Source organism: Ammospiza nelsoni, chromosome 2 (assembly GCF_027579445.1).
Source record: "Ammospiza nelsoni isolate bAmmNel1 chromosome 2, bAmmNel1.pri, whole genome shotgun sequence".
NCBI classification, from domain to species: Eukaryota; Metazoa; Chordata; class Aves; order Passeriformes; family Passerellidae; genus Ammospiza; species Ammospiza nelsoni.
This window is the reverse complement of record NC_080634.1, coordinates 31,101,028-31,113,057: the sequence shown is the minus strand read 5'-3', so window position 1 is coordinate 31,113,057 and position 12,030 is coordinate 31,101,028. Positions and strand designations below refer to the sequence as shown.

Here is a 12,030-nt window from a genome sequence, read left to right as displayed (position 1 = left end):
CAAAACCTGAGTTAAAAGGGGAGAGAGAAACAGAGAGAGAGTCTAATCTATCTTTTGAAAAGTAGTGGGCTTATACCTTTATTATACAAAATATTTTACAATTAAAAAACATTTTCCCCAATAGAATCATATACAGATATTTATAATTAACAAGATTCAGTTACACACAAGATGGAGACTTTCGCACAAAGGAAAACAATGACAGATGAGCAAGAGAAAATTAAGACTTCACCCCTTTCCCCACCATATTTTGGGACAGGTTACATTTCAGACTTTCATTCCTATCACCTTCTCTCAAGCCTGAACTCTAGGATCTCCCTTTACCCCGGCAGGGTAAGGGCCTCCACCCATGTCCCCAGCATCAGTACAATATGCTTGTCTTAAAAGGTTCAGGAAGAGACACTGAGAAAGTGGCATCTGGCTGTACCATGAGGTTACCAGTGGCCAGAAAAGGGGACTACTGCCCCAGTTTTCCCTAGCAACCCACATATACACACATGCAAGCACATACATGGGGAAGCATGCTCAAACCCCATAACTTTTCACCCTTTTGGGTGAAACAGCAGTCCCATCCCTCCAAAGCAGCCTGAACTTGAGATACGCACTTGCAGGCAGTCTGCAGAACGGCTCTCACAGCCAAGCTGGGCACTACTGCAAATGCAGTCTGGCAAGAGGGCAGGATGCTGCTGTCTTCCCCACTTTGATCATCTGTGAAGCAGCAGTGTCAGTCGTCATGGAGGTGATAATGTGAACCGTTTAGAAATGCTCAGGCCACAACAGACAGGCTGGGGAAGTTGCACACTTCACCAGGCGGGTACTTAAAAATAAACAGTGGCCAATGATCTGCCCTACCAGGGCAAAGATGTGTGTGAACCCTTGGGAACATTTTCTCCCTAAGAAAGGTCATTGCTGGGCTTGGCAACCGCTGCACTCGCAGGGGAGCCTATCCCAGAGTCACTGCTGGAGGCCAAATGCTTTCAGCAGTGCGGGCAGGTCACGGGCATCAGCTGCCCCATAGAGGTCACTCTGCCCCAGCATGGAGAGGGCCATGCGCAGGGTGCTCCAGATGTTGTCAGACATGGCTCCTTGCTGCCCCCGCGGACCTCGGCTCTTCTGCTGCATGTGCAAAGCCTCCAGGAAGTGCTCCACAGCCTCACTGCCAACAGGAGAACATTCACATGCTCAGTGGAAAAGATGAACCATCTCACACTCCCTTCCCCATTTGTTTCTAAAGTATTTCCCCTCCAAAACAGTTTCCTCCTCTTCCCAGATCCTACCCCACTCCAGAACCAGAGGTCCCCCTCTTTTTCCCCCTAGAAGAATCAGGAGGTCAGATGGCCTCTACTCCACCTGTAACTGCATGACACTTGGATCTCTGGGCAGAGTCCAAACACTTGCTCTGCTCTCCTGTTGTAGGAATGTGCCCCCTATTGACAGAGTGACCAAATTATTCTTTGTCTGCTTGAAAGGAAAAAAGCCCAGAAGTTTCTCTCCTCAATTTGGTAAAAAGACATCTCATAGGATCTTTGGGACTTCACCTCAGACCTGGGGCTGCCAACTGGACAGCGGCCAAAAGGTCCTGCCTAGTTAATTCACTAGAAGAAGAACAAAGGAAATAATTGTTTTTGTGGAGTGTTTTAGCAAGAGCAAGAACTTATTGCCCCTGGCTCAGGTTTTTCTCTGAAAAAGCTTTGTTATTTTGCCTTTCATTAAAAAATTTTCTGTTTCCAACACTACCTCAGAAGCCATCCTGCTAATTTTATACCATTGTGGGTAGCAGAGCTATCTCATGTGTGACTGGTTCTGTGAGAGCTCATGAGACCTGGCTCAAGGAGAAACCTATCCCCCTGTGCCAAGAGAAGGCTGCAGGCAGTGTGGCCCTGCCCTCACAATCTAGGGCAGTCTGTGTCCCCTAGACACACAGGTCACAGCAGAGGTGCCCATCCTGTGCTCACCGGTGGGCCCCTAAGTTGATGCAGCTGATGCCCAGGTTGTAGCGAGAGCGGATATATCCTGGCTGGAGCTCCAGGGCACGACGATACGCGGCCACTGCTTCCTCACTCCGATTCCCATTGGCCAGGGTGGCACCCAGCTTGTTCCACAAAAGGTGATCCTGGAGGAATGGGCACAGAGAAAGGGCTGAGATGAACTGGATCTCCTAAAGCTCCAAGACAACCAACCACTCCTTCCCCACATGTCTGTCATATTCCTCCACTCCAAATATGCACCTCTTGTACATGCAGCACCTCCACCCAAACCTTCATCCATAAACCTCCAAGTGCCTCCAGCACCCCCAGTCTGCCCCTCAGCACCTCCACCCAAACCTTCACCCATAAACCTCCAAGTGCCTCCAGCACCCCCAGTCTGCCCCTTTCTTACATTAGGGCGCACACTGAGTGCAGCACTGAAGCAATCCACAGCCTTCTCGTACTCGCCACTGAGGTTGAAAAGGACACCCAGGCCACACTGGACATCAGGATCCACAGTGGAGGGGTTGCTGCGCACAGCTGCTAAGAACAGCTCCTTCACCTCCATGAACAGCGAGCTGGAAAAGCACAGAACAGGGTATTGGTGTGCTGCGGAGAGAGTCGGCCTCAGGCTGCTCGCTCTGCTCCTGCCTGGACCAGTCTGAGCCCAATCAGTAACCATAACTCACTCAGAGAGCAGAGAACTCAGGACACGCTTGGAAGGCCCCAGGTTTGTCCCCGAGACACTCTCCTCTGGTTCCTTGTTCAGCAGGTGGGCATAGTCCGGTTTATGGCGCAGCCAGTCCCGCAGGGTCTCACACGCCTGCTTCTGCAGGGACTCATTGGTGAAGCTCACTGCTAAAGCCATAAGTGCTGTCAGGTTCCCAGGCTGCAGCTCCAGACACCTGCAGGGCAAAGAAAGTGCATGCAGCATTAAATCAGTGTAGGAGACAGCCAGACACAGGAGGTGAAACAATCAAGACACAGCATCCTGTGACAGCCATGTGGTCCTTGTGGCACTACACACCCAACAAGAAGCCACACTCAGCAGCTCTGCAGCAACACTCACTGTCTGAGAGCGCTGATCGCCAAAAGCTCCTGTTCATTCTCTGCTTGGGTGGTTCCCAGATATTGCCAGGCCTGGGGAAGACATAGATGTACAAAGTTAGACTTCCAGAGGAAAAAAAATCAGTCAATAAGCCACTAACACAGAGATTAAATCCAGTATATTATCCTGCACAGTTTTAGAGTGAGATCAAATAGACCGAAGTATACACATTAGCCACAGGTGTAAGTTCCTCTCAAAAGATAGACAGATGTCATGGCACATAAGTCTTCAAAGACAGTAAAATTGGCATTGTTATAGTGAACAGAAGTGAATGTCTACCTGGAAATCTATCATAAAGCAACTGTTGGTAGTTTTACACTTTTAGATCACAGAATCTCCACTTTTAACTTCTAACTGTGGTCAAACTGCAGAGGAAGGAGGAAAATGCAGATCTCCTATTTCCCAAGAACAAAATGGCATAGCAGCAGTGCTAATAATAAGGAGACCCCCGAGGCAGGCAGCTGTATGTACTTGTGCAGTGGTCCACTAGTAAGTAGTAACCTTGGAGAGTTGACTTTCAGACCTGAAAGTAGAAGCACTGTTAATTTTACTGAATTTCCAAACATCATGACACCAGTACATGAAAATGACTTCCACCTCCAAGCAGCTGATATAAGGAATATTTAACTAGGCACTAAATCCAAAGTATCTGTTCACTTTATGTTGATAGCCACACCCCTGGTCCAAAACAGGCTAGAGCTGGGGACTGTCAGCATGATGTACCTGCTTTTTGAAAGTAAGTCACAAAATGAGGTATCCACTGCCTCAAGGAAGGAAATTGCTTCATTAGCAAAGACACAGAAGCCCTGCAGAAGGCAATCTACACCCCCGAATCTCTCATGCCTCACCATACATAGCTAGCTACAATTCAAGCAGAGCTGACCAGCAATAACTGCAGTGCCAGCAGAAGAGCTGATGAGATTCAAGGTAAAGTTGTGACTTGGACCAAAGCAAACGTGACATCTCCTTCAGAGCAATTGTTCATGTCTATTTGATCACTGTACCATTTGTGAAGTCTTGGCTTCTCCTGTACATTCTGCAGTCACAGTAGAAGAATTCAGAATGTTTTTAATACAGCTAGCCAGAATTGGCCCAAGATTCCTTCCCTGAAGAATTCAGAATGTTTCCAATGCAGCTAGTCAGAAATGGCCAAGATTTCTTCCCCTAAGGTTTCAATTACCTCTCCATCATGCTCAGCCTGCAGCCCACACTGTCTATGAGAAAAAAGCAACAGTTCTAGAAGGGTATTAACACCTTTTGACCACTTTAAAGCTAAAGCAAAATCTTCAAACCTTCTGCTTACTTTTCACCTATTACCAGTACCCTAGAAAGTTAGATGGCCATTCTTAGAAGCCAAGAACCTCTTCCAAAATGTCACTCATATTTAAGTCTCAGGGTAATCAAATTATGTATGTCCAGTCATATATAATTAGCAGGGCTTGAACAAGACATGCTGAAAATTTAACGGCCCTGGATCCTTGAGGCAGGCACTCCAGAAAGGCACCACATGAGTGTATTTGCATTCTTCCTGAGAATATCCATGTTCTCTACCCCTGGAAAAAGGCACACAGGCTATTCCATTTCTCAATTCATCCTGCAGAAGCTGAAGTGATTTATGGAAAAAAGTATTCACTTAACAAGGAGCTGGAACTCTGTCTTCAGAGTAAAAATCCTTCTTTGGCCCACAACTTCAATTAAGACTGTTGAAAACACCCAATCTTTTTGGGTCACATCTCTTCCTAGCACCTAGATGAAAGACTTAGAGTCTAATGAGATTTTCACAATTAGATTTTAATACAGATACAGAAAGCACTGATCCACCATAAGCTCCTCCAAACTTACAATGCCAATAAAGACTTTCACAGAAGCAACTTGAGAGATGAGAACTCCTTGCCTTGGCTCCATGCACAGTCTCATGCGCTCCAAAGATTTTACACAGCTCTGAGCCAGACGACTTTGTGCTTCGTGTAACTACCTTAAGTTGAAAACCTCCTCCCTCAGAGGCTCCCTGAGGACTCACACAGATCAGCAACAAGCCCAGGGCCTCAGAAAAAGAGGTGTTTTCATACACCCTGCACAAGTCCTAACACTGCAGGGACAGCTGTCCTGACAGCTCAGCCTGTTATCTCTGTGCCACTCACCTCCATATGATCTGGCTTCTGTTGCACTGCAGCCTCAAAGAGCAGCACAGCATTGGGGAGGTCACCTTGCTCCAAGCGCTTCCGACCCTCTTCAAATGCATCCGGGTGATCCCTCATGGGATTGTCTTCCTCAAACTGGTAACCCTAGCAGGACAGACAGACACACAGGGGCTAAAGCTAGGAGACAGGCTTAGGGAGAAGAGCACTCTCTACAGCACAGCTCAGTCTAGTCTTGCTGCATCAGGAACATTCTAGACGCAGACCAGCCAGCACCTTATCCTTATTGCCAATTTGTAGCAGATCAGAGAACAAGGGTGGTTCCTCCTGCCTGTTCTGCGCTGGAAAAATCCCCCAAACCAAACCAGGAGTAAGTTGATAGAGAAACAAAAGTATTTAGTATGTATTTATAAGATACATACATTTAGTATGTATCTTATTAGCTTGGAGGGGAATGGGGCCAGATGGGGGGCAGGGATGGGGCCAGGGGACACAACACTTGAACTCATTGCAAAGAATCCCTCTATTCACTGGTATTTGGTGCTGGACAAGAACCAGACAGCATTTGCAGACAAGCCCAAGTGAACAGTTTTTAACCCTTAGATGATCTGGGACAAGGGTGTAAGTGACAGCAAAGCATCAGTGTGAGAACAAATCCCAGCAGCATTTGGAGTCTGTGGAGCTCAGAGCGAGGCAGATGCACTGCCAGTCTCCCCCAGGGCAGCCCACCACAGTGCTAGGGCTGAGAGACCCTGTTCTCCCCTACCTTGTCGTATGATGAGGAATTGAGGTCTTCATATTCAGAGAGCCAAGGGTGAGCCTCTGCATCTCTCTTGGCCATCTCCTCACATTCTGCCTGGAGTTTGTCCCAGAACTCCACATCTGACTGAAGGGAGAACAAAGTGTGACTGGAGTACCTCAGCTATAAACTCACATCTATAGACATGCCAGAGAACTCCCTCCTGGATGTTTCCAGCCCTCCTCAGAGCATGCAAAGGAGAGAGGTAACCCTACCATGGGCTCTCAGTTGGCACCCCAGCCCTCCTTCTCAGCCAGCTTTACCTCCACAGCAGCCTTTGCCTGCTCAAATTCCGTATCAAGAGTTGACATGTTCCCAGATCGCGCAAATTGATCCACCCAGGCATCGGATGCCTCCTGGGAGTTTGGAAACAGAAACACACCTTTCTTTTTAGAATTTGGCAACCTCAGGGCACATCCCAAAACAGCAGGAGGGTCTGTAGTGACCCTTCCTCCCCATCAGTAAAAACTGATGGCCTATGAAGTGGAAACGAATTCATCTGAATCTCCTCTTCCTCACAGATGCTGTGGGAGATGAGAAAACTCAAACTGTCCAGATACATTCTCATCTTCTGGCTAGACTCTGCTAAGAGCCCAACAGCCCCTCCCTTGTCTCCCTCAGCACTGCTGAGAGCTGGACTTGCCATTTTCCTTTGCTCCCAGACTGTGCACTGTGGCAAAATGCTTTCTTCCTTCAGAGCATACAGGCCTGGGGGTCCTACCTGCTGCTGCATAAACTCAGCTGCCCATTGCTCTGCCTGATCTTGGTCTCTGTGGGTCACCTGATTAGCTTCGATCGATACCCTCCCATCTCCGATCTGGCGGACAAACTTTAGGAACTGCGGCAGAGAAATGAAACAAGGGTGGAGCTGGGCAGATGCTGTGCCCACAAGCCCTCAGCCCATGCCCCCCTCCTTCACTAAGAGGGCTTCTCTCTGCAGAGCGAGCACAAAAGGCCCAGAAAGGTGGGAAGGACCAGACTTCACAAGAGTGGAGATGGATAACATCTAAAGTGGATTGTAGAGCTCAACTCGCAGGAATCAGGGAAGAAATGGAAACATGGGACACCAGGAGGCTTTACTCCTTCACTATCTTCAGCCATCTCAATTCCCCACACCCTTTATTCACAGTAATATAATTACTACTAATTACCTAATTACTAATTCACAGTAATAATTAATCTCAGCCCCAGTCAGATTTCTCACCTCAGTATTCTTGAGTTTCGGATCATCCACTTTGGAGAGGAAATCAGTAACAGTTTTCTTAAGATCATCCTCAGGTTGGTATTCCTCATACCTGTGTTCCAAGGCAATAAAAGGGAAAGAGATAGTCTGATACCAGGCAATAGCAAACTCTTTCACTAACAAGAGTCTACACAATGGGGCAGACAACAGAGTTGAAGGATACAACCCCTCCTCAAAGATTCTGGGCTTCTCCTAAGTGATTCGCTACCATTATCCATCCGTAAAAGTTCAAAATACTACTAGTCACTGGACAGTGACTAACACAAACAGCAGCAGAATTAAACAATTACAGAGTCAGCACAGTTCTGCAGAGCAGTCTGGATTCTTGCCAAGCTCACATGCCATCAGACATTGCAAGTTTTAGCACTACCAGAAACAAGGTCATATATCTAGGAACAAAGAAAGTAGGTCATGCCCACTGAAGAGGAAAACAGTGCCTTGGAAAAGCATCAGCCCTGCAGAGGATCGAGGGCTTACAGCAATGACACAAGTCAATATGTCTTGTCTGGCTTATAGCAGGATAGGACCACTTTGAAGTGGTACCACTACCTCCAAATCTTGGGGAAGTTTTGGAACTGGTAGCAGTAACTCAGGGATGTCCATTATTTGCAGAAAGTTGTCAGAGAAGCCAAGAGCCAGGTGCAACAAGAGTCCAAATATACAAAATTTTTGTAAGGAAAGATCTTAGAAGCTCAAATTGCTTGTGTGTTTGTTTTGCTTCTTTAACTGAAAAACTTGATTGTACCCAACAGCTACCTACAAAGCGTAACCTACCACAAAAAACCACATTAAAATAATATGCAGAAGGCTGAACCCATAAATATGTCGGGGAAAGGCTGGAAGTGGTTTGTCAGATAGGAAGAATTACATGATGAAAGTTTACAACTAGTACAATCAAAAAGCATTTGTTGCAGGAAAAAAAGTTCCTGAACTCACTCCTGAAGTTACTTTAAGGAGTTTTGCATCAGGCATGAGATAATTTAGCCTACATGATCAATGTGTCTTCCTGGAACTAGAGAACAGAAAAACTACACTCTTATTAAAAATTTCAGTTTGCAAGCACTGTTTCTGCCTTTCTCTGACACCAAAGGCCTGAGAACACCAGTCTAAGTTAAATTACTCAAAAGCATTCAGGCCACAGCAGATATCTATCACCTTTCCAAGCTTCACCCACCCAAGTGCCTAGCAGCAACAGCTTGCCTTGAGAAGTCAGACTCACCATTTATCTGCCAAAGACTGATCTTCTGACTCCCCAAGCCACAGCTTCTCCTCTGACTGCTCTAGGTATTCTTCTGCCCACTTGGCAGGAGACACAGACAGTGGATCTGCAAAGGAAGAATGGGGAGAAAATTAAGACAGGCAGACTAGCGCACCTTTGTTTATGTTTGCTTCTTCTACCTTTGTTTATGCTGATTTAAAAATCAAGCCTTTGGTTCAGACAGTGAATTAATACAGATGCCACTGTGGTGATGATAAATGTGTGATTTTCTACTTTAATATCACAACTTATTAATCTGCTCCCTGTGGGATACTATGTAGGTCAAGAAAATTAGCACTGCATTACAAGTCTGTCAAAAGCACAGCCTACAAGCACTAGGTTTTCATCAGAACTTTCTCAAAGACCTCTGTAACTCTAATTTATATTTTCAGAAATGTAAAGAGTGAAGGTCAAAGAGTGGAACTACCCAGCTTTCTACAGTGGCCACTCCTGGAAAATAGCATATACTTGTTTCTTTTCCATAATTTCCAGATTAGGGCACGTGTGGTAACAGGACTTTATTCCAGAGCCTGATCTATACTCAACACAGGATGGCTTTTCAAATAAAGCTTAACCTTTGGGCCAGAAACACTCACTTTGCACATTTCCAGACTGTAACATCCCTCCAGCTTCATACAACTGACAAAAAACATTTGACCAAAGCACACTAAAGAGAATTTACCTTTGTACCAAAGGCAAATTTAGCCTTACAAGAGGGAATTAGAAAACATGTAATTAAGAAGCAGTACAAGGCCATCTCCAACTTGCATCAGTTAAATCATCACTTTTAAAAAAGCAGTTTTGAACAGCACACTTCTCCAAAATTCCCTAAGTAACCTAAGCTAACAGCAAAAGACCCTTGCATCTAACTAAAAGCTTCCACACCTCATTGCTCATAATTTGACTTAACCATAACACCATCACAAAGCAGCTTTCCTATCCCCCACCCCATTAGGGCTGCTACAGGAAACACTGCCTGCTGGGCCCAAAGCAATACTCCAATTTCACAGTCAGGAGCTCTTCACTTCACACAGGCATGTGACTGGACATCACCTTGACAGTAACTCCAAAAAAAGGACACTTCACCTGTCACTTCAGCAATGAACTCCTGTGACCAGTCAGCCTCATTGTAATCTGAAGAGACATCACCAGCATTATCTGCTGCAGCCAAAAATTCCTGGGTCCAGTTTTCAGACAGCGCCAAGGCTGCCACACCTGGAGCTACATGAAGGGAAAAAAAACAGAAGTGAGGACTGGAGCACTCAAAGGCATCATTTATGTGTTCTAGGCTAGCCCTAATCACCTCTGATCTCTCTCTTTGTTAGAATAAAATCACAGAAATATTTCACTTGGAAGGAGTCTCTGAAGGTTGTTAGAGTTCTCACAGCAGATTAACATGAAAGTTAGAGATGAGGTTGTTCAAGGCATTTATGAGGTAACTTCTGAATTTGTCCATGGCTGCCAATTCTCCAGCCTCCCTAGATACCTGTTCCAGTACTGAACTGCCTCCTCCAAGGGAAGAAATGTTTCCACACACCTAGTCAGTTCCCCTTTCCACAAATTGTGTCCATTACCCCTTGTCCTTCTCCTGACTATTGCTGTGAAGATCCCAACCATGGCTGCTGAAGATAGCAACAAAACACTCCACCCCCTGCCCCCCAGACTCCACTTCCCCAGGTTAAAATGTCCAGGCCCCTCAGCCTTTCCTCTTACAACATGGATTCCTGTCCCTTGAGTACTTCATCGATCCCCAGTGAACTTGTTCCAGCAGATCAGTGTACTGGGAAGCCCAAATCCAGAAACAATAGCCCAGATACAATCTCAGAAAAGATCAATAGCTAGGAACCACCCAGCTAGGAGCCTAGCCATAAACATCAAGATCTTTTCCAGCTCTCCACCTACTTCAGCTCCCCTCACCTCGCTGAGGGGCCTGTCGGAAGCTTGACTGTTCAATCTCTTGCATCTCAGCCAAGAGGTCATCCATCTTGAAGGTCTGGGGTGCACGGGACAGCAAAGGGGCATTCTGAGCTTGCAGAAACTCTCCAACCAGCTGCCAAAGACAGAGATGGATTGCAAACATTGCACAGAAGATGAACAGGCAGAGCCAGGGAGTGTGAGAAAAGGGCTTGTCAGAAAAAAACATTAGCATCAGGTAAGGGGTAAAATAACAAACAGTGAGGATGAGAAAAGCTTAAAGAAGATTAATCAAAAGCTACAAGGAGACCAATAAATCTGTTCTTACCTCATCTTCAGTGGCTACTCCCAGTGGTTTGGATACCTGCAGGGAATAGTGGGCAATTGTGTCAACATTGATCCCATGCCCCTCTCTACATAGACAGTGTGACCCAATTAGATTGTATCTTCCTCTTCCTTGAGCTTAGCCTGTCAACATTTTTCTTGCACTAGCTGCCAGCCAAGGGAGCAGCAACACTTTGAGGGATCCTGTCCAACCCCCTCCCACTACTGTCTGGCTTAGGGCCTGTGACAGCAAGGCACACAGCTCACCACAGCCACCAACATCCCCTGAGCGCCCACAAACGTGCCCTCACCCCACAGCCCTGCTTCGGGTGACCCCTGGGCCTTTTCCCCAAGAAACCACTACACGACACCGGCTGCACCGAGAGCCCCCAGAGCCAGCCCGGCGAGCAGCGCGATACTCACGGCCGCGGCTTCGGGCGTCCCGGGGGGCCAGGCCAGCGGGCCCTGCAGTCCTTCCTGCCGCAGGGCCTTGTCCTGGGTGAAGTGTCCCGCCAGCTTCATCAGGGGGTTGGAGCCCCCGCACTCCGGCTCCACCAGCTCCCTCATGGCCATGGCGCCGGGCACGGAGGGAGAGAGGCTCGGCGCCGAACCCGCCGCGCCTGCACCTGGCACCGGGGCGGCACAGACAGCGGGTGAGCGCCGAGCGGAGCGACCGCCTGACCCCGACCCGGCTGCCACCCGCCAGCGCCGCCTCCCCCGCGGGCCCGGCCCGGCAGAGCACGGACACCCGCCCGCCCGCCCGCCCGCCGGGACAGCAAGGCCGCGGCCCCCGGCCCGAGCCCTGAGCCCCGCGCCCCCGGCCGCGCCCGTCCCCCGTCCCCCGGCGCGCTCCGCCCGGCGCCGCCCGGAGGGGCCGCGGGGCTCCCCCGCCGCTCCGTACCTGGGGCCGCCGGGGCGCGCAGGGCTGGCGCGCCGGGGCGGGGCCAGCCTTAAAGGAACAGGCGCCGGAGCGCCTTAAAGGGACGGAGCGCCAGGGTCACCCGGGTCACCGCCCGCCCGCCCGGGTACCGCCCGCTCCGGAACCCGTCCGCCCGGTGGGTCCCCCCGCCGCGCACCGCTCCCGCAGCTCCGGAGCCGGCTGCCGAGGGGTGTGCCCGTCTGCCGGCCGTGAAACGGTGTGTACATGTATATGGTGTGTTTTATACACATCCCATTGTATCTGCAAATATACATAAATACGTATATAAATGCATATATACATATAGTCAATGTGTATGGTATGTGTGAAAAATGCAAATATACATAAACATATATATAT

General features: G+C 48.3%; 1 protein-coding gene across 2 annotated transcripts; it reads right to left on the bottom strand.

Annotated features, from left to right (window-relative positions):
- Nucleotides 1-48: 48 nt before the first annotated feature.
- On the bottom strand, nt 49-11,673 carry PEX5 (peroxisomal biogenesis factor 5). Of its 2 annotated transcripts, XM_059466583.1 has the most exons (16): nt 11,653-11,673; nt 11,175-11,377; nt 10,756-10,791; nt 10,431-10,563; nt 9,600-9,734; nt 8,475-8,580; nt 7,217-7,307; nt 6,734-6,850; nt 6,276-6,368; nt 5,980-6,099; nt 5,217-5,360; nt 3,037-3,107; nt 2,657-2,872; nt 2,380-2,545; nt 1,956-2,113; nt 49-1,156 (listed from the first exon to the last, which is right to left on the bottom strand). In XM_059466583.1, the coding sequence occupies exons 2-16, from the start codon at nt 11,322-11,324 to the stop codon at nt 955-957; spliced, it is 1,938 nt and encodes a 645-aa protein (XP_059322566.1). In that variant the 5' UTR covers nt 11,325-11,377; nt 11,653-11,673; the 3' UTR covers nt 49-954. The 2 variants fall into 2 exon arrangements, with proteins under 2 accessions (XP_059322566.1, XP_059322567.1); XM_059466584.1 differs by lacking the exons at nt 6,734-6,850; nt 11,653-11,673 and having other exon boundaries at nt 11,175-11,457.
- Between the last annotated feature and the right edge of the window lie 357 nt (nt 11,674-12,030).

Bases quoted from the DNA above. Each gene is read 5' to 3' on its own strand.
- PEX5 (XM_059466583.1), bottom strand. From the start codon at position 11,324: ATGGCCATGAGGGAGCTGGTGGAGCCGGAGTGCGGGGGCTCCAACCCC. The intron at 5,361-5,979 runs GTAGGGGAGAAC...CTGTCCTGCTAG, and splicing joins ATTCCTCATCATACGACAAG to GGTTACCAGTTTGAGGAAGA. The intron at 2,114-2,379 runs GTAAGAAAGGGG...CCATTCCTCCAG, and splicing joins CACTCAGTGTGCGCCCTAAT to GATCACCTTTTGTGGAACAA.